A 17755-nucleotide genomic window follows, 5' to 3' on the forward strand; every position below is an offset into this window, starting at 1 on the left:
CTTTTTAATTCACAAAAATGTAATGTGAACCTGTCAGGGTCATTTGGAATACTTAAAGGGGTTGTCCACTTTCAGCAAATATTTTTTATGATTTGTGTAAGGAAAAGTTCTACAATTTTCCAATATATTTTCTGTATCAATTCCTCCCGGTTTTCTAGATCTCTGCTTGCTGTCCTGCTATAAAGCTTCTATTTTTACTTCCAGTGGATAGAAACCTGACTATGTGATGTGATGAAGGTCCAGGAGCGGTTATAATCACACAGCTCCTATTACTCTCTATGATAATAAAGGTTTGTGCACATACATGTCCATCGCATCACATGGACAGATTTTTATCCACTGGAAGTAAAAATAGAATCTTTATAGCAGGACCGCAATCAGAGATCTAGAAAACTGTGAGGAATTGATACAGATAGTATATTGGAAACTTGTATAAACTTTGCTTACACAAATAATATCACATATTTGCTGAAAGTGGACAACCCCTTTAACTACCCACAGATCCTTATGGAGCATTCTCTCAGCACCAGTGATGACCCCTTACCAGTCTCCTTTTCATTTTTCATACGGACCAACAGGGTCATTTGAGAAACTGAAACACGGGTCATGAGGACATGTGGTTGGTTTAATGTCCCTGCTCTGAGAGGTTCCATTTAAACTGTGACTCTAAATGAAACTTTGGATGCAACTATAGACCGTAATCCAACCGAAGATCAATACAGAAAAGTTAAGCTGATGTGTCTTATGTGATACTTCGAAGCAAATCTTAAGACCAGCTCATTTCTAGGCTTGGATAGGTCTGGGAAGTCTTTCCTTATCATTACAGGGGCTGCCCTTATGTCTGTGGGCTGGACAGGTTAATTATTGCTGAGCTGTACCTGGCTCCGCACACAGATGCTGCCTTAGCCCGCTCACATCATGCTCTACCTTGCTGTTCTCCTGGCTGTAGTATGCCCATGCCTTCTACAGAAGACTGAACCATTGAGCAGTCACACATCTGAGCCCCTGTTCCGTGGAGCAGATCGCTATGACTTTGCCGTGGTTGTTGCCCCAGCGGGTACTGAATGCTTCTGGCACTTTGCACATCAAACTGGCTATTTCTATTTTGGCTATGAGGTAAGTGACATCTCTGTTGTTACATGTAAAGCATCCCAAAACCATTAATTGCCAATATATTATATGGAAGCACCCAATAATAATGCATTTTAATTCAATGTCCAATCTTCATTGGCACAAGTTAAAACCTCCTGCTGATGCAGGTACCTGTGCTGCCACATAAGTTGGTTTTGTCTATAATCCAATCCGTATGAATGACCATAAGGTAAAAAGGCTACATTTCAACTTACAGAACTTTTCTTTACATTGTTCCCTTGTGCTGATGCAATGTCTAAAACATCTGCTGCCAGCCAAAATGTTCTCAGCCGTGCCTTATCACTTATACCAAGGTGACCCTTTACTTTACTAGAGCACACAGCCCGTCATGTCCTAAATCTGAAGCCAAGAACACTGCCAGTAGTATTGAAATGTATACACATAAGCGTGGGTACACAGAGCACCAAGAACCATTGAGACTGCTGCCAGTCCTCATGCCATCAGGTACTGCCAGTATGTAGGCAACAAAGGGGCACACTATAGACCTTATATGTACAGTTTCTAAAACCGGTGTTCTCGCCCTATACAAATGAAGATTACCATCTACTGCTGTTTTCCCAAATTTCCCCTCGGGCTGGTAACTAAAAGCAGCTATGACATAGAAATGGCGGAACTGAATAGACAACTACATAAACAAAATGGTCTTTGTCTTATTTTTGGGGAAACACATGATAAGTGTCTAATAATAATTTTTGCTCTTAAAGAGACGCTAGGTCTTATTTTTAGTGGATGTCTTAATTTCCCATGAACAATAATTCATTTATTATTGATTTTCACAAACAAAATCAACATTTATTAATACAGGCAGTCCCCGGGTTACGTACAAGATAGGGTCCTGAGGTTTGTTCTTAAGTTGAATTTGTATGCAAGTCGAAACTGTATATTTTATAATTGTAGCTCCAGACAAAATTTTATTTTGCCCCAGTGACAATTGGAGTTTAAACATTTTTTGCTTTAATGGGACCAAGGATTATCAATAAAGCTTCATTACAGACACTTTACAGCCGATCATTGCAGTCTGGGACTAAAGTAAAGCATCCAGAGAGCTTCACCAGAGTTCAGAGGGGTCTGCCTGTAACTATGGGTTGTCTGTAAGTAGGGTGTCCTTAAGTAGGGGACTGCCTGTATACTGTAGTGATGTCGGTGTAACCAGCCAAACTCTAAATTCCACGTACAACAACCTATGGTACATTTAATGATCCCCGTACTTAAAAACAGATAGCTAAATTTTTTATTTAAAAACGGTCATGTCAACAACTTCTCCAACTCTCCAAACCCTGAATTTCATGTTGAATTTATTGTGACTCCATCTTTATTAGAATCATTGGCCCCAATTTTTCATGTATAGCAATGGTGCATTTCTTGAATGAGCACTTCTTGTCCCGGTAGCTGCTTCTAGTTATCCCATGAATTCTTCCCCCATGTCACAACCTCCTGCAGTATCTAATCACTCAACTAATACTACTGCAGTGATTCTCAACCTTTCTTATGCTGTGACCCCGCAATACAGTTCCTCATGTTGCGGTGACCCCAAACCATGTACAAGAATATTGTATTTGTGCCAAAAATGCTATAAAATCGTGGCTCCGTTGGCTTTAGTTGACCCCTGTGTTTTGATTGTTCGACCCCCAGGTTGAGAACCACTGTACTACTGTATAGTGTGGGGTTAGTTATAGAAATGACTGCCGCTAGGGGAGGCCTTATATTTCTAAGCTTGAAAAAATTGCAATAGGTCTTATTTTCGAGGAATGTCTTAGCAAAAGCAGCTGTTAGGCAAGCAGAATGATAATGAAACCACCTAGAAATTTTTTTTTGTGCTATATATGGTAATTGTTTTTAAATACTTTGCAACCAGGTTCAATGGACTTCTGGAATCATGCAGGACAGAAAGGTGTCTGCCTCAGCCCACACTCCACAGGGTTTTCTTATTGAATCCTCCAAGGATGTTCGTGGACAAATCAACTTTGAGACCAAGGAAACTGGTAAAATGATGCTTAACACCTTCCCGTCACGCCCCTTTTCGAATTTTTTATCTTTTTTTTGGATGAAGGGATACATAATGTGCATTTGTTTTGTGCCAGGGACAATTGTGACTTTTCGTGTCATCTGTATAACACAGCAAATACCCACTGCAGTTCCTGCACCCATTCAGTATACTCTAAGCTTTTGTTGTCATAGCTGACTTGCATCTTTGTGCAGTCTGCTTTTCATGGAGGGTAATAATCTATAGTCTATGGGGCAAATATATCAGGGCTTGTACGCCATTTTGTGGTATGCAATCACTACCGAACTGCCTGTAATTGCTGTTATTTCCCCCTTTAAGCCTCCTTCGCACCAAGTAGCCAAAACTGTGCAGGCTGGAGCCTAAGACTTCTGATTTTTCTAGTGGCACCGGATGGATGAGGACTAAATTGTACATTGGTGGATGAATACCTGGAGGGCCAGCTCCCAGTTAGGTTTTGGTTTCTGCTTAAAAACGGATGAATAGCGGATGTATTTACACATTAAACTCAAGGGACTTGCAGTAGTTAGTAGTTTTTACATCTTCCGTTAGACCTTCCGTTGTTTGAGCAGATAGTAGGAATATAAAAATAAATGGATGGCTATAAAATAATATAAAAACAGAAACTGACAGTAAAGGAAAGGTATGCATTATTATACAGCGGCTTGGTGGGTACCATTACTGCCTTGCAGCGCTGGGGTCCCACTCAGGTCAACGTCTATAAAGAGTTTGTATGTTCTCTCCGTGTTTGCGTGGGTTTCCTCCCACACTCCTAAAGATACTGGTAGGTTGATTAGATTGTGAGCCCCATGGGGACAGGGACTGATCTGGCAAACTCTGTGCAGCGCTGCGTAATCTGTGTGCGCTATTTAAATAATCGTTATTATTAAGGTAACCGTCAAAATGAAAGATACTTTGCTATAAATGTATCCATCAAGACATCTGTTTATGTTCAATCAATTTTATTAAAGTTTTCAAGTTACGAAACAAGTTTAACAGGAAGGAAACCAAAATCCTTTTGGAAACGCACAAATATACTCATTAGGATATACAGGATATGGGGAACATAAGGGATTCCGCACAGGATAATATATTGGCATATTTAGAAGAATGTGGCTATGTGGATGAAAGGGACCAGATGGATAAAGCACAATGAGGCCAAGGCTCTGGGAACTGATGGTTGTGGTACCCACAAGCATGGAGGGGAGCCATCCAGACATCTGTTTAAAGGGAACACTTCACCACTATTTTCACAAATACAGGTAGTGGCAGGTTCCTATAGAGCTCTAGTAACTATCTGACACCCTGCTTTTAGATAAAAATTATGCCCCTGAGATTCCCATATATTGAACTTTATAGTTTTACCTGGTATCTAAGCATGGCTACAGCCAGTCCAGGTTGGTGTGGCCTCCTCATGCTGAATACAGCAGCTTCTCACCTTGCTATCTCTGTATGCAGCTGTTATGTCATGTGACCAGGGTGACATCATCGCAGGTCCTATAGCTTTTGTAGCATTAGGAACTGTACACAAAGCATATATTGCATGAAATCACAGCATATTGTATCACATGAAATCACAGCAGCCTGGATGGAGAGGAGTAGATGTCCATGGAAGCTGCTGTGATTCTTTTATTTGGTCAGATATGTACATGGGGTATAGTTTTCATATTCAGTAGCTTAAGGACCTTTGATGATGTCACCCTGATCCCATGACATAAGACCACGCCCCCTGGACGCGCTCCAAAGTTGCATAGATACCAGGCAAGATTATAACTCTGATCTTATGGGGATCTGAGGGAAACTACTTTTAGCTACAAGCAGGGTGTCAGATAGTTACTAGAGCTCTATAGGAACCTGCCACTACCTGTATTTGTGAAAATAGTGGTTAAGTTACAATCCGCTTAAAAATTAAAAAAAAAAAAAAAAACACTACAATACTGAAGCCAAAAACCAGATGGGAAGTGGCCCTTATAAGTGTCCATTCCAGGCATTAACGCCTCATGAGCCACATTTATCAAGCTGTCAAAGCCACTAATGATAAATATGACGTACAAAAGACATCTAAAGAGCTCCTAAGGCACTCCAAAAACTGGAGTAAGATCCTTCTTGAGTTTTCAAAAGGCTCAATGGCCAAGATTCAATAACTTGTCGGTGCAAGAATTTCTGCCTGAAATCCAGTGCTCTACGTTTATGGTTTTAGACCATTTTCAGGGCCATTGTCTGAAAAGGGGCAAGGCTTAACCCGGGTGGCATTAAATTGTCTGTGCACCAGAAAATTCAATCCAAAGCCGCGTTTACTTAAACTCATGTAAATAATGCAAAACACCTGGTGTTTATTCCAGAACACATGCGGTTGAGTGAAAATGCTTATGCAGTTTTTATGCATCTCCCTCTTATTATTATTTTTTTCATAGGCTTTTATCAGCTCTGTATAAATAACTGGCAGAATAACTTTGGATCAGTCCAAGTGTACCTGAACTTTGGGGTTTTCTATGATGGACAAGGATCTGAGCATCCCCAGGATCACAAGCAGAAGTTAAATGACACCCTGACAACTATTGAGGTGAGTCTTGCAGCTAGTGCTATCAGTGCAGATGATTGAAGGACACTAGAACTTAGCTATGTCGGGGCACTGTGGTCAATATACAGTGTGTAGGTGTTCTCTCTTAAAAGCCTGCTTGGAGGGCCTAGCCCTAGAGCAAAACTTAGGCCATCATATGTAGAAACCAAGGATACATGGTGGGTGTTGTGATATCTATCCCTTAGGAATATAATATTTAACTTTATGCTCTTCTATTTTTTTTCCCCCCTCCAGGAAAGTGCTCATATTGTACAAGGTCGTGTTCTTCATATGTGGAGATATTATAACTTTGCTCGGATGAGGAAAGGGTCCGATTACTACAGGTTGATGTCCAACTATCACTATGTGAACTGGTGGTCAGCTGGTACAAGTGTCCTTATTGTGATCTCAGGAGTCCTGCAGCTCTATTTCCTAAAACGTCTTTTTAATGTGAAGCCAACAACGGAGACCCATAAACCACGCTGCTGAGATTTATTGCATCCGATTGTGTACTCCTACCTGAACATTCACACATTCATAGTTGGGACCAAGACTCTCAGCTCACTTATCATTGAATACCATTTATATTCATGTTGTAGGTATTGCCACCTGTTCCTTATACATTTAAAAAAAAATCTGCCTGTTTTAAGAATTCTTTGTGTTGACTCTAGAATGAAATCTTACAGCACTTCCTATTGTTTGTGTGCAACTGAGCTTACACTTCTATGTATTAAAACAGTAGGATAAAATATTCTGCAGCAGTGTACAAGCTATGCTTGTTTAAGGGGCATTCTATCTCCAGGGTATATCTGTTGACAGTTGGAAATTTCTGTCTATTTAGTATAATTTTTGGACTATAAGATGCATTTTACCACAAGACTCACCCCAGATTTGGATTTAAAAAAAAAAAAAACACCAATTAAAAATTCTCTGGTGGTCAGTCACACATCTCTGCTACACAAACATGTGCGCACACACAGCTATGCTACATTAATGCACATAAAGCTGTTACATGCACGACACACATTTCAACACTGTAATCGCTTCAACCTGCTTGCTATCCACCATATTTACTAAATCCTATCAGCTCCTCATACTGTCAGCTATCAATCACTTATAAGTACTAAGCCTCAGTCATCTCTCCCCTTACATCTCCTATGGCTCCTCACGTGCTCCATGTAGCTACAGGGCACAGCCAGCTCATCCAATGTATTCACAGGCTCTGCTCCGGGTCATGTAACCTGAGAGTCACATGACCTAACAATGTCATGTAAGGTCTATGAATGCTACAGTTGGGTTGGCTGGGAGAATAGGCTCTTTGAGACTGAGGGAAGCAGTCTGTGATGCCATGTCTGCATGTCCTATTTTCTAGCTCAACACTCCACAAACTTGATATAGTTGTGAAATATACCAAAAGCAATGTTCTAGTAGACCAGGATTCAGACTGCCATTTTTTCACTGACCCCATTTTGGTTATGGACACATACAGATTGGTTTTCTCTTCCTGGTTTTACAGTTTTTTTTTTTTCCCCTTATCCCTTAGTGAACCATTTTTAATGTTTTAATTGATCAGTGGTCTAATGAGGGCCGGCCTTTTTTTTTTTCTTTGGGGTCACTGACAACATTGGACCAGTGGAAAAAAAAAACCTGAATTGTGAAAACGCACATTGAAAAAGAATGGGTCAGTAAGGTATCAGGGAAAAATGATTGAAGCCAGGAAGGGAAAACCTATCTGTGTCCATAACCAAAATGAGATCAGTGACAAATCACTGCCCTAAGATATGGGCACATGAAGTGATACTCTAAATGTGACTCATCTCAGCATTTCTATTTTAGGTAAAAGGGCAAGATTTAAACAAAAACAAAAAAAGAATTCTAGAAAAGATCCCCTATTTGAGGGGAATGGTAGTTTTTATAGCTGGTGACAGTGTCCGTTTTACAGTTTGTGGGTGCAGCTCTGGAACATAATACAGGTTCATACAAGATCAGAAATGCAATAGATTTACACTTTTTTTTTCTAGCTTTCTTATATAAAACTGTAGAATGATAAATATACTCTTTAGGTATGGTATACAATCATAGCATGCTGCAGTACTTAATAAAAGGAAGGTAGAAAATTCACTTGCTGTTTCGTCTTGTTTCTGACTCTAAAACTTCATGACATATGTTCCAGCCAGTGTGACCTAGGACATGAACCCTGCAGCTACTGTGTACAGCACAATGATATGCCAGGCCCAACTGACTGCTTCAGAGCTTAAGGGCAGACTCACTCTGCCATTGTTGGGCCAGAGTAATGTGGCATGGACTGACATCACTGCTGGGGACGCAACTCCGTACATGATAGCGGTCTACAATGTAAGGAGTTCTGACTTACACTGCCTGCGCTGCTGTTTAGTAAAAGGCTGCATTCACGCGAACATGTACCCGCCTGGATACGTCGAGTGCGTTGGAGAGGACGAGTGGTGAGCACTATTCACCCCTCCCCTCTCCACAGAAAACAGCCACAAAGCCGTTCTTACGGCCAAAGATACCGTTCCCAGGCACCAGAGACTACTTATGGGGGATGTACATCTGGCCGCAAATTTGCGGCTGTATATATACATCCCTTATACATTCGTGTGAATGCAGCCTAAACATGACTAAAGTTTGTGCTGCCGGTCCATGCCACGGACTGACAACAACAGTGTGAATGTGTCCTGACACACTAGAAGTTGGAAAGAGAAGAAATTCTGGGGAAATTAAATGCACTTTTCCATTGACAATTTTTATGTTATACTTAAAGGGGTTGGCCACTTTTCAATAAATCTCTTCCATTAGACACGTCTCTGCCTGTATATGTACCTGTACTTTTACCTCCTGGGAGCTTCAGCCTTTCCCTGTTGTCCACATGCTGCACTTTGCATCGCCACACAACTTCCTGTTTCTCACTTCTTCAGTATGTCATGGCAGCCTACAGTGTGTCTATTTTCTCTGTCCCTCTCACTGACAGACACAGGAGGGGGGCAGGACAAGTCGTCATCTCCTGCTACAGGTCCCTCCTTTTTATCAGTGCACAGACATGTAAACAAAGATCCAGAAAGTTTACATACAGCACTAAAGGAAGCATTAGGGATGATGAATCAAAGAACATTCAGAGATTTTTATTATTATGGCAGTAAAGGCACATGGGCAATGTAAAAAAAAAAGTGGCCAACCCCTTTAAAAGCATTTTCTCAAAGTCAAACACACTCATTTCACATTACTTTCATGGTCACTAAAAAAATGTAATGTTTTATGTAATAACACAACTTTTCTGCATTCTACCATTTTGACTAAAGTAAAACATCATGGAATAAAATCAATACTAAGTGTTTACCATACGCTTTTTTAATATGAAACAAGAATATAAGTCCAGCAGCAGCAAGGACCAGGGGTCTTCCACAAAGAACCGACAAAACGTTTATCTTTTGTCTGCTAAAGATAGCAGTAGCCTAAAGCATCTTATAAAGTCTTTATACAAGTCTTTTACTCATGTCAGAGTGTCTTCATGTCTGATGTATTCTCCAATGTCAGCTTGGTGCAAAACTACAATCTGCATAGGATCCAGTTTTCTACATTCTTGTGTGGACTTCGCAGCTACGCCAAATCCCTGTGTAGAAGGGAAAATAGAGAATTAGCAGGTTTCTCTTTTGCGGAGCTACTTTTGGTCATCAGACACCTCTGGTAGCAGGACAATTTTCATATTACAGGTAGCTGGCATAACCATCACATAATCATATCTTCTGCAGGCAAACACCTATAACATTGTGGCATTCCCACTCACCACCCTTTAGTTTGTGCTTTTTTTCAGTGCAGTCAGACAACTAGCGTAAAAGCTTTAACAAATGTGGCCCATTGTGTCTAATGACTTAAAGAGAACCCATCACCAGGTTATACCCCACTAACCTACAAGCCCCTTGACTGAGGCGGGCGTAGGTGATGTGAGATCTGCACCGGCCTTGGCAAACTAAGCTTATCTAAGTGCTGCTTGCAGCTCCACAGCACTGAAACAGCTACCATACCCTGGGGAAGATGCCGCCAAAGCCCAAGCAGAAGGAGGGGCACCAACAACTGCCCCTATTGCAAACAATTCCAAAAATATTTTGGGCCACGCAGCAATCCAACATGGCGCAGATTCCCGTATCGATCTCTATGCAGACTTAGCCCCCACCACCCTGGAAAGGAGAAGAGCCATGAGGCCGATCACCCTGGCCCTGCAATGGGAACAGAGGAGCTTTCCATTTAGCTTTATCTTACAGGTTAAGACCACCACCTACACGGTCCATTCATTGTCTGAGGCGGATGAAGCGCTACGCCATGAAAATATACAGTGGGATCAGCAAGGTCTTTTACCTCAAAGGGTCCGACCAACATGCACTAAGACAAAGGTGGTCCACCTCCAGCCAAGAGGACGCCGGCGGCTCATCGTGAAGAAAAATCCACTGCATTGGCCTGAACTTTTCTCGCTAGTGATCAGCACTGATGGAAGCTACTGAATGCTTCTGAGGGACCCTGGATCTGGTATAGTTATAGTTGGACCTAGGGCCCTTTTGTTTTACACATAACTGTTTCTTTTCACAGATGGGCATATCTGTAACTCCAGTATACATGTGCCAAATGGTATTATATAAGAAGAGATCTAATGATATCACAATGAGAAATGCCAAGGCTAGAGCGAGGCTCAGAGAGGTACACACAAAAACATTAGAACATAGGAGACTACAATATTCTCATAATGTCAGATGCATGGATAAAATGGTATACTGGGCAATAAAGCATACTACATTACCGTAAATATGTAGGTGTAAATGCCAGATCAGGAGAGGGAGGAGATGCCAATCTCTTCCCCCTCCTGGAGAGTGGATTTTTCATTCCTATCCAGATTCTTTCTGGTTTTTTATTGTTCTTAAATTGTACATATATTTTGTTCAAATAAAGTACCTTAGTCCATGTACAGATAGAGGATATACATACTATTTCCCAACCCACTCCCACTATACGTGTATTGGCTAGGTGCTTGCTACCACCTCCTCCTTGCCCATTCTACTCTATGCTAGACATGTTCATCGTGCATGGTCGGATCACTATACACTCACCGGCCACTTTATTAGGTACACCTGTCCAACTGCTCGTTAACACTTAATTTCTAATCAGCCAATCACATGGAGGCAACTCAGTGCATTTAGGCATGTAGACATGGTCAAGACAATCTCCTGCAGTTCAAACCGAGCATCAGTATGGGGAAGAAAGGCGATTTGAGTGCCTTTGAACGTGGCATGGTTGTTGGTGCCAGAAGGGCTGGTCTGAGTATTTCAGAAACTGCTGATCTACTGGGATTTTCACCCACAACCATCTCTAGGGTTTACAGAGAATGGTCCGAAAAAGAAAAAACATCCAGTGAGCGGCAGTTCTGTGGGCGGAAATGCCTTGTTGATGCCAGAGGTCAGAGGAGAATGGGCAGACTGGTTCGAGCTGATAGAAAGGCAACAGTGACTCAAATCGCCACCCGTTACAACCAAGGTAGGCAGAAGAGCATCTCTGAACGCACAGTACGTCGAACTTTGAGGCAGATGGGCTACAGCAGCAGAAGACCACACCGGGTGCCACTCCTTTCAGCTAAGAACAGGAAACTGAGGCTACAACTTGCACAAGCTCATCGAAATTGGACAGTAGAAGATTGGAAAAACGTTGCCTGGTCTGATGAATCTCGATTTCTGCTGCGACATTCGGATGGTAGGGTCAGAATTTGGCGTCAACAGCATGAAAGCATGGATCCATCCTGCCTTGTATCAACGGTTCAGGCTGGTGGTGGTGGTGGTGGTGTCATGGTGTGGGGAATATTTTCTTGCCACTCTTTGGGCCCCTTGGTACCAATTGAGCATCGTTGAAACGCCACAGCCTACCTGAGTATTGTTGCTGACCATGTCCATCCCTTTATGACCACAATGTACCCAACATCTGATGGCTACTTTCAGCAGGATAATGCGCCATGTCATAAAGCTGGAATCATCTCAGATTGGTTTCTTGAACATGACAATGAGTTCACTGTACTCAAATGGCCTCCACAGTCACCGGATCTCAATCCAATAGAGCATCTTTGGGATGTGGTGGAACGGGAGATTCGCATCATGGATGTGCAGCCGACAAATCTGCGGCAACTGTGTGATGCCATCATGTCAATATGGACCAAAATCTCTGAGGAATGCTTCCACCACCTTGTTGAATCTATGCCACGAAGAATTGAGGCAGTTCTGAAGGCAAAAGTGGGTCCAACCCATTACTAGCATGGTGTACCTAATAAAGTGGCCGGTGAGTGTATAGTATATGCAGAGTTTAATTATGTAGGCAGAGTCATTGCTTACCATACTCTGTTCCCCCACAGATTTTGGGATGCATACAGCGGCAATTACAGGAATGTGTGGTAAATCATTATGATTTTGACTTTGTGTAACCACGCGAATAAGGTTGGGAAAGTGAACGGGAGATTGGAAATTGGGTCTTTCGGCTATGTACTACGAGAAATTTGCCCGCCTTCAGAGCCCCCATATTATAGCATACTGCAACCATATACTGCAGGGGCAAACAATGCCACAGGATTTTCTTGAGGCGGCCATTACGCTAATCCCAAAACCAAATAAGTACACAGTGCAGCCTTCCAGTGAACGTCCCATTTATCTTATTCATTTGGGAACAGAGTTGTTAACATGGATACTAGCTCAACACCTAAACACACTTCTCTCTGCTTTGGTACATAGGGACCAAGTGGGATTTAGCCCCGGATAACAAGCCCCTGATGGCATTCGCAAAATCCTGAATGTTATGCACTGGTCCAAAGTAAATTTCTTTCCTATGATGCTGGCATCGCGAGCACCCTTCACCCCAATATTGCCTCTATTTGCTGCTTACTAAAAGTAAGCAGCTCCCTAAGCCCTACCCCAGTAATAGTAGTGTTAAATTGCTAGCGTTATCGGAACCTTCCTATAGCCATGTATAGCTGCATCCACACACACCTATATCTTCAAACCCTATGAACTACACGTCTAGTATTCTGGAAATGCTGTTTGGCATATCTGCAGGCCGAGTGGTACAAGCTGGGATAACCGTTCTGAAACTAGGTATTGCAATAGCCACAATACTCACCAAGGGAACATCAGCCATGGAGTAGACGATCACCCCCTGATAATTTGCAGTGTTTTCGGTTATTCTTCCAAGTCCAGATTTTAGAACATGGTTGCCATATAAGAAGGATTGCTCTGCTCCTGGCTTCACCCAAACTTTGTACTAAATGGTAAAAAGACAGGTATCATATTAATACATCACTAAATTAGTATTATAATTAGTGTGGACTGAATGAAAATGTTTAGTATCCATGAAATTATTTATCACCTTTGCATATGGCGCCAGGTAATCCAGTGCCGTAATGTGCAGACGAAACTTCTGAGTCTTTGTAAACTTTCCAAAACAGATCCCAAGAGACACCAGTTTGTCTCGGGCAATATTTGTTGCCAGTTTTAAAATTTTCTCACTGTAAAACACAAAAAGTATAGAATAATGGAAACCTGTCAGTTGCAAAAGGTACTCCGACTGTCCAACAGTATGATACAGAGCAGCAGGGGCCAAGCAGAGTGATATATGGTTGGACTATGAATAAGACGTGGTATGTTTCTGTTGCACAGAGTCTATCGTACACCGGCCATGTTGCAGAAAATGGGGTATCGCTCAGATGCAAGATGTCCACAGTGTCCAGAAGACCCGGCAGATCTCTTGGATATGTTTTGCGGATGTCCTTTGCTTTAACGCTTTTAGAGCAAAACATTTGGCCTACTGGAGAGACTTTTCGAAATTAACATTCTGAAGTCACTATTGGTTGAGGTACGTCTCGGAGCTCCAAAAACTGACTATGACTAAGATACTATATCAGCCAAGAAAACTTGTGGCCTCTCATTGGTTAGATGCATCACCTCCTAAATTCAAGGAACTAGTTACACAAATTAATCATGTAATTAGAATGGAAAAGTACATTTATCTGAAGCGAGATAATGTCAAGAAGTGGCGGAAATGGATCCTCACACCTGGTTTGCAGTCTGCAGCTGTTCTTAGGGATGTGGCTCTACTTATGCAGTCATGGGGTCTACGTAGGCCTGCAAATTGCAAATAAACTCTGCCTGTTCTTTTTCTTTGTATAACTGGCGTGCGCGCTTGGGTGAGATCTGATGCTTGGTCGGATAGTGAGACACCCTTCTCCAGGGGGTGGGAGGGTTTATGTATGTATGTATTTATTTTCTTTCTTGTGTTGTTAAAAAGAATTACTGGATTTCAAGAAATAATAAGATGTGGTATAACTTTATTTTCCATTTAGGTCTCTGCTCTTTCTTTGCTGAGAAGTAAATGAGGTGGTTATATCTCTCACAGTCACAGATAGTACGATTTTTCCACAAAAATATAAATCAGTCTACTCAGCTCCTCCTGCTCTAACACACTGCCTATAGTATTGAAGGTTTACTATAAAAGAACACCTGTATCCAACAAGGAGTCTACTATTCACAACTTTTTTTTTAATTAATTGCATCTAAAATAGTAAAGCGTTCTGTAAACAAATTTATGCACCTGCTCATAGGCAGAGCTTTGCTTTTACATGTTTGCAGATGACACACATCCCCTGTGCATAGTCTAATTCTGTTACTCACGTATTGTGTTGCCAAAACTCCCTTTGTTCTCCGAGATAAATCACTGAACCCCTTCCTGCCAAAACCCTTTTTCGTTTTTGCATGTTCATAACTAACTCCCCACCTTCAAAAATCTATAACTTTTTTATTTTTCAATGTAAAGAGCTCTGTGGTGGCTTGTTTTCTGTGTAACAAATTGCACTTCATAGTGATGGTATTTATTCTCCCATGCCGTGTACTGAGAAGCAGGAAAATAATTCCAAATGCAGTGAAATTGGTGAAAAAATGCATTTGCACAGGTTTCTTGTGGGGTCGGATTTTACGGATTTCCCGGTGTGTCCCAAATGACACGTCTACTTTATTATTTGGGTCGGTACGATCACGGGGATACCAAATCTGTATAGGTTTTATAATGTTTTCATACATTTACAAAAATAAAAACTCCTGTACACAATTTTTTTTCTTTTATTTTGCCGTCTTCTGGCGGTAATAACTTTTTTATTCTTTGGTGGTATCATTTTTTGTGACTTTTGATGAAGTTTTCAATGCTTTTACTTTTAGGACCGTACGGCCTTTTTAAAACTTTTTATTGAATTTAAAATTTTTTTAAAAAAATGGTAAAAATGTGCCATGTTCGTCTTAAGACGCTATTTTCTGTTACGGGGTTAAACACAGTTAAAAAACGTTATTATATTTTGATACACCGGGCATTTTCAGACGCGGTGATACCCAATGCGTTTATGATTTTTACTGTTTATTTATATCCGCTCTAAGGAAAGGTGGGTGATTAGAATTTTTAGGGTTTTTTTTTTTAGATATACAGGGTGTTACCAGTAAGTGTTTGCTGTTACTTACCGGATATGGAGAGGGCTCAGCCTGTGATTCCTCTCCATTCACCCGCAGCCAACGCGTGACATACTATTACGTTACACCTCGGTAAGGGGTTAAAGGAAATCAGTAAAAAAAAAAATCTACACGTTGCTAATCTTGACACGCTGGGATCACCTACAATAGAAAGTTAGAATTAGCATCCCGGAGCGCCGGACATCTTGTCTCTGCGCTGCTAATTATGCACGCCCAAAAACCTCTGGGGAAGTAGTAACAGTTATTCCCTGCGTTTAACCCTGAAACGGAGCATAGTGCCCAAATGTACAAAATGCCACTTTTTCAGCATTTTGCAACATATGAAATTTTTTTAATAGAAAGTGTACAAAACCTTCTTTGTACAGAAGTTTTTTTAAAAAAAATGTAGTACAACATAATAAAACCTATATTAATGTAGTATCCCTGTGATCGTACTGACCCATAGAATAAAAAGAAAATGGCACAAATGCTTTTTTCACCAATTTCACTACATTTGGAATTTTTTTTCCTGCTTCCCAGTACATGGCATGGAATATTAAATGTCGTCACTATGAAGTGCAATTTGTTGAGGAGAAAAGCCCATACACAGCTCTTTACAAGGAAAAATAAAATATAGATTTTTGAAAGTGGGAGTGAAAAATGGAAATGCAAAAAAAAAAAAAAAAAAAAAAAAAAAAAAAAGAGGTTAAAGCAGTAAAACTGAACTTGCAATGAAAATGAAATGATACCTTACCTTACGTAATATACACGGTCATTGTGTATCCGGAAGCAGTATATTCCATCAGGTCGTTCCACGAGAAGCTTTATATTTTCTCCAATGCTATGGATGAAGTACCAGTAGGTTGTTAGTCATTAATTTTACAAAACTATCAACACTCCTAGTGCAGAACTAGGGTTCTGCCGTCATAGAAAGTGTACTTTTTAGATTCCTCAGGCAAAGCACAGGAAAGTGGATGCAAGTCCTCGCATCATATTTCAGCGAGATGCATGGACTCCTTTCCCCCAGAATTGGGCTGGGTCAGTGGAATCTGACCAGCACATGATCTTGTTTCCATGACCAAGCACAGCCACAAAATAATGATTGGCCACATGTTACCATGAAAGCAGCTTTCTAATACTTTATTATTGATGACCTACACACAAGCCATCAATATTAGATTCAAGGCACCCCTGTCAATCAGCTTGAGTACTGTGGCCCTTCATAATAATAATAATCCCTTTATATAGTGCTCACAGATTACACAGCGCTTACACAGAGCTTGCCAAATCGTTCATGCAGCTCAGTCATATTCAAGTGAATAGGGCAGAGCTGTAACACCAGTCACATCCATGAAGATACTGCAGCATTCTCTGTGGAAGGTGGCAGTGCTACAACCCCACTGATCCGCAAGATAATCCTAACTAATAATCTAATACTATTATTAAACAGGAATGCATCCATGTAATCCACATTGTTATGAATGTCACATGTCTCTGCATTCTGTTACTGTATGGGAACAGTCTCATTCAACAAAACAAAACTGCTACCTGTTAAATATGCTACAATAGTGTCCACAATTCTCTGTAAACCAAATGCATCAGTAGCACAAGTTTAATCTATTCTGATTTGTTACAATGTATCAGTATGGAATTCATGCTTCTCAGATCAGGGATGATTACTAAGTATGATGAAGATTACTGTTTCTATTCACTGACAACAAGCAGACATCTAACGCTAAATCTCTACAGCAGTGGCCCCTTTCGGACAGCACTTACTATTTGGAGAGTTTCTCGAACATGGTCTTGGTCTCCTCATCAGTGAGCGGCCTCATCTTTCCCCACGTGTGGCTCTGTCTGTGGCGGATACTGAGAGAAGCTTCGCTGTGCACTCTGGGAAAGAGCCATCTAACCAACGATAAGACGCTGTTCTTTCTCAATAAAGTTTGTTGAGGCTCACAACCAATCCAGGAAGTCTATAGTATATCCTGTACAGTGTTGACAGCGGCGAATGTCTACGTCACGTGTGATAAAGTTTTGTTGAAGCTAGCTTCTGTCTAGCTGGAGAACATGGCGTCTGTGGACGTGGAAGAGGAGAGCCTCCTGGCTTCTGTGTTCAGGAACAGCTTCCCGGAGAGCTGGAGGGACAACCCGGACTATGCCGCCTACCTGCTGGAGCTCAGCTCCTTCGGGGTGGAGAAGCTGCGGAGGGAACCGGAGAGGCTGGCGGAGGAGCGGGCGCAGATCCTGCAGCAGACCCGGGACCTGGCGTTCACTCACTACAAGACCTTCATCCGCACCGCAGAGTGCACCGAGCTCATATACCGGGACTTCGGCCAAGTGGAGGACAGCGTGTCCCGACTACTGAGCAAGCTGCCCGGCTTCCAGGAGAGCTGCAGGTCCTCATCCCCATTACCTCTGCCTGTCCTGTGTCTTATGTTCTCGCTAGGATTCTTAAGTCTCATGTACACCAGTGCCTCTGCTCAGCATACACATGTTGTCACCTGTGTCACTACT

At 41.6% G+C, this 17755-nt stretch overlaps 3 protein-coding genes across 5 annotated transcripts in view; 2 read left to right on the plus strand and 1 right to left on the minus strand.

Annotated features, from left to right (window-relative positions):
- Nucleotides 1–505: 505 nt before the first annotated feature.
- Nucleotides 506–7835, plus strand: TMED6 (transmembrane p24 trafficking protein 6). The gene is made up of 4 exons (XM_072117375.1): nt 506–1116; nt 3008–3134; nt 5569–5717; nt 5970–7835. Exons 1-4 carry the CDS (start codon nt 919–921, stop codon nt 6201–6203), a joined length of 708 nt encoding a protein of 235 aa, XP_071973476.1. The 5' UTR covers nt 506–918; the 3' UTR covers nt 6204–7835.
- Nucleotides 7836–9064: 1229 nt separating this feature from the next.
- Nucleotides 9065–17195, minus strand: NIP7 (nucleolar pre-rRNA processing protein NIP7). Of its 2 annotated transcripts, XM_072117376.1 has the most exons (5): nt 17018–17195; nt 15996–16082; nt 13119–13257; nt 12873–13013; nt 9065–9342 (listed from the first exon to the last, which is right to left on the minus strand). In XM_072117376.1, exons 1-5 carry the CDS (start codon nt 17071–17073, stop codon nt 9223–9225), a joined length of 543 nt encoding a protein of 180 aa, XP_071973477.1. In that variant the 5' UTR covers nt 17074–17195; the 3' UTR covers nt 9065–9222. The 2 variants fall into 2 exon arrangements, with proteins under 2 accessions (XP_071973477.1, XP_071973478.1); XM_072117377.1 differs by lacking the exons at nt 15996–16082; nt 17018–17195 and adding an exon at nt 15254–15369.
- COG8 (component of oligomeric golgi complex 8) overlaps nt 17185–17755 on the plus strand; it is a 32311-nt gene continuing 31740 nt past the window's right edge. Inside the window, exon 1 of one of the 2 annotated variants that reach the window (XM_072117372.1) lies at nt 17185–17637. In XM_072117372.1, the coding sequence (XP_071973473.1) occupies nt 17309–17637 (329 nt within the window). In that variant the 5' untranslated portion in view covers nt 17185–17308. The remainder of the gene's footprint in view (nt 17638–17755) is intronic. The other variant, XM_072117371.1, reaches the window with a different exon arrangement.

Source organism: Engystomops pustulosus, chromosome 7 (assembly GCF_040894005.1).
Source record: "Engystomops pustulosus chromosome 7, aEngPut4.maternal, whole genome shotgun sequence".
Taxonomy (NCBI): domain Eukaryota; kingdom Metazoa; phylum Chordata; class Amphibia; order Anura; family Leptodactylidae; genus Engystomops; species Engystomops pustulosus.

What these genes read in the sequence shown, in the direction of transcription:
- TMED6 (XM_072117375.1), top strand. Translation starts at nt 919, where the DNA reads ATGCTCTACCTTGCTGTTCTCCTGGCTGTAGTATGCCCATGCCTTCTA. An exon ending in ATTTCTATTTTGGCTATGAG is followed by an intron (nt 1,117 to 3,007) that starts GTAAGTGACATC and finishes CTTTGCAACCAG; the next exon opens with GTTCAATGGACTTCTGGAAT. An exon ending in CTTTGAGACCAAGGAAACTG is followed by an intron (nt 3,135 to 5,568) that starts GTAAAATGATGC and finishes TTTTTTTCATAG; the next exon opens with GCTTTTATCAGCTCTGTATA.
- NIP7 (XM_072117376.1), bottom strand. Translation starts at nt 17,073, where the DNA reads ATGAGGCCGCTCACTGATGAGGAGACCAAGACCATGTTCGAGAAACTC. An exon ending in ACCTGGCGCCATATGCAAAG is followed by an intron (nt 13,014 to 13,118) that starts GTGATAAATAAT and finishes TTTACCATTTAG; the next exon opens with TACAAAGTTTGGGTGAAGCC. An exon ending in CCATGGCTGATGTTCCCTTG is followed by an intron (nt 9,343 to 12,872) that starts GTGAGTATTGTG and finishes CCTTCTACACAG; the next exon opens with GGATTTGGCGTAGCTGCGAA.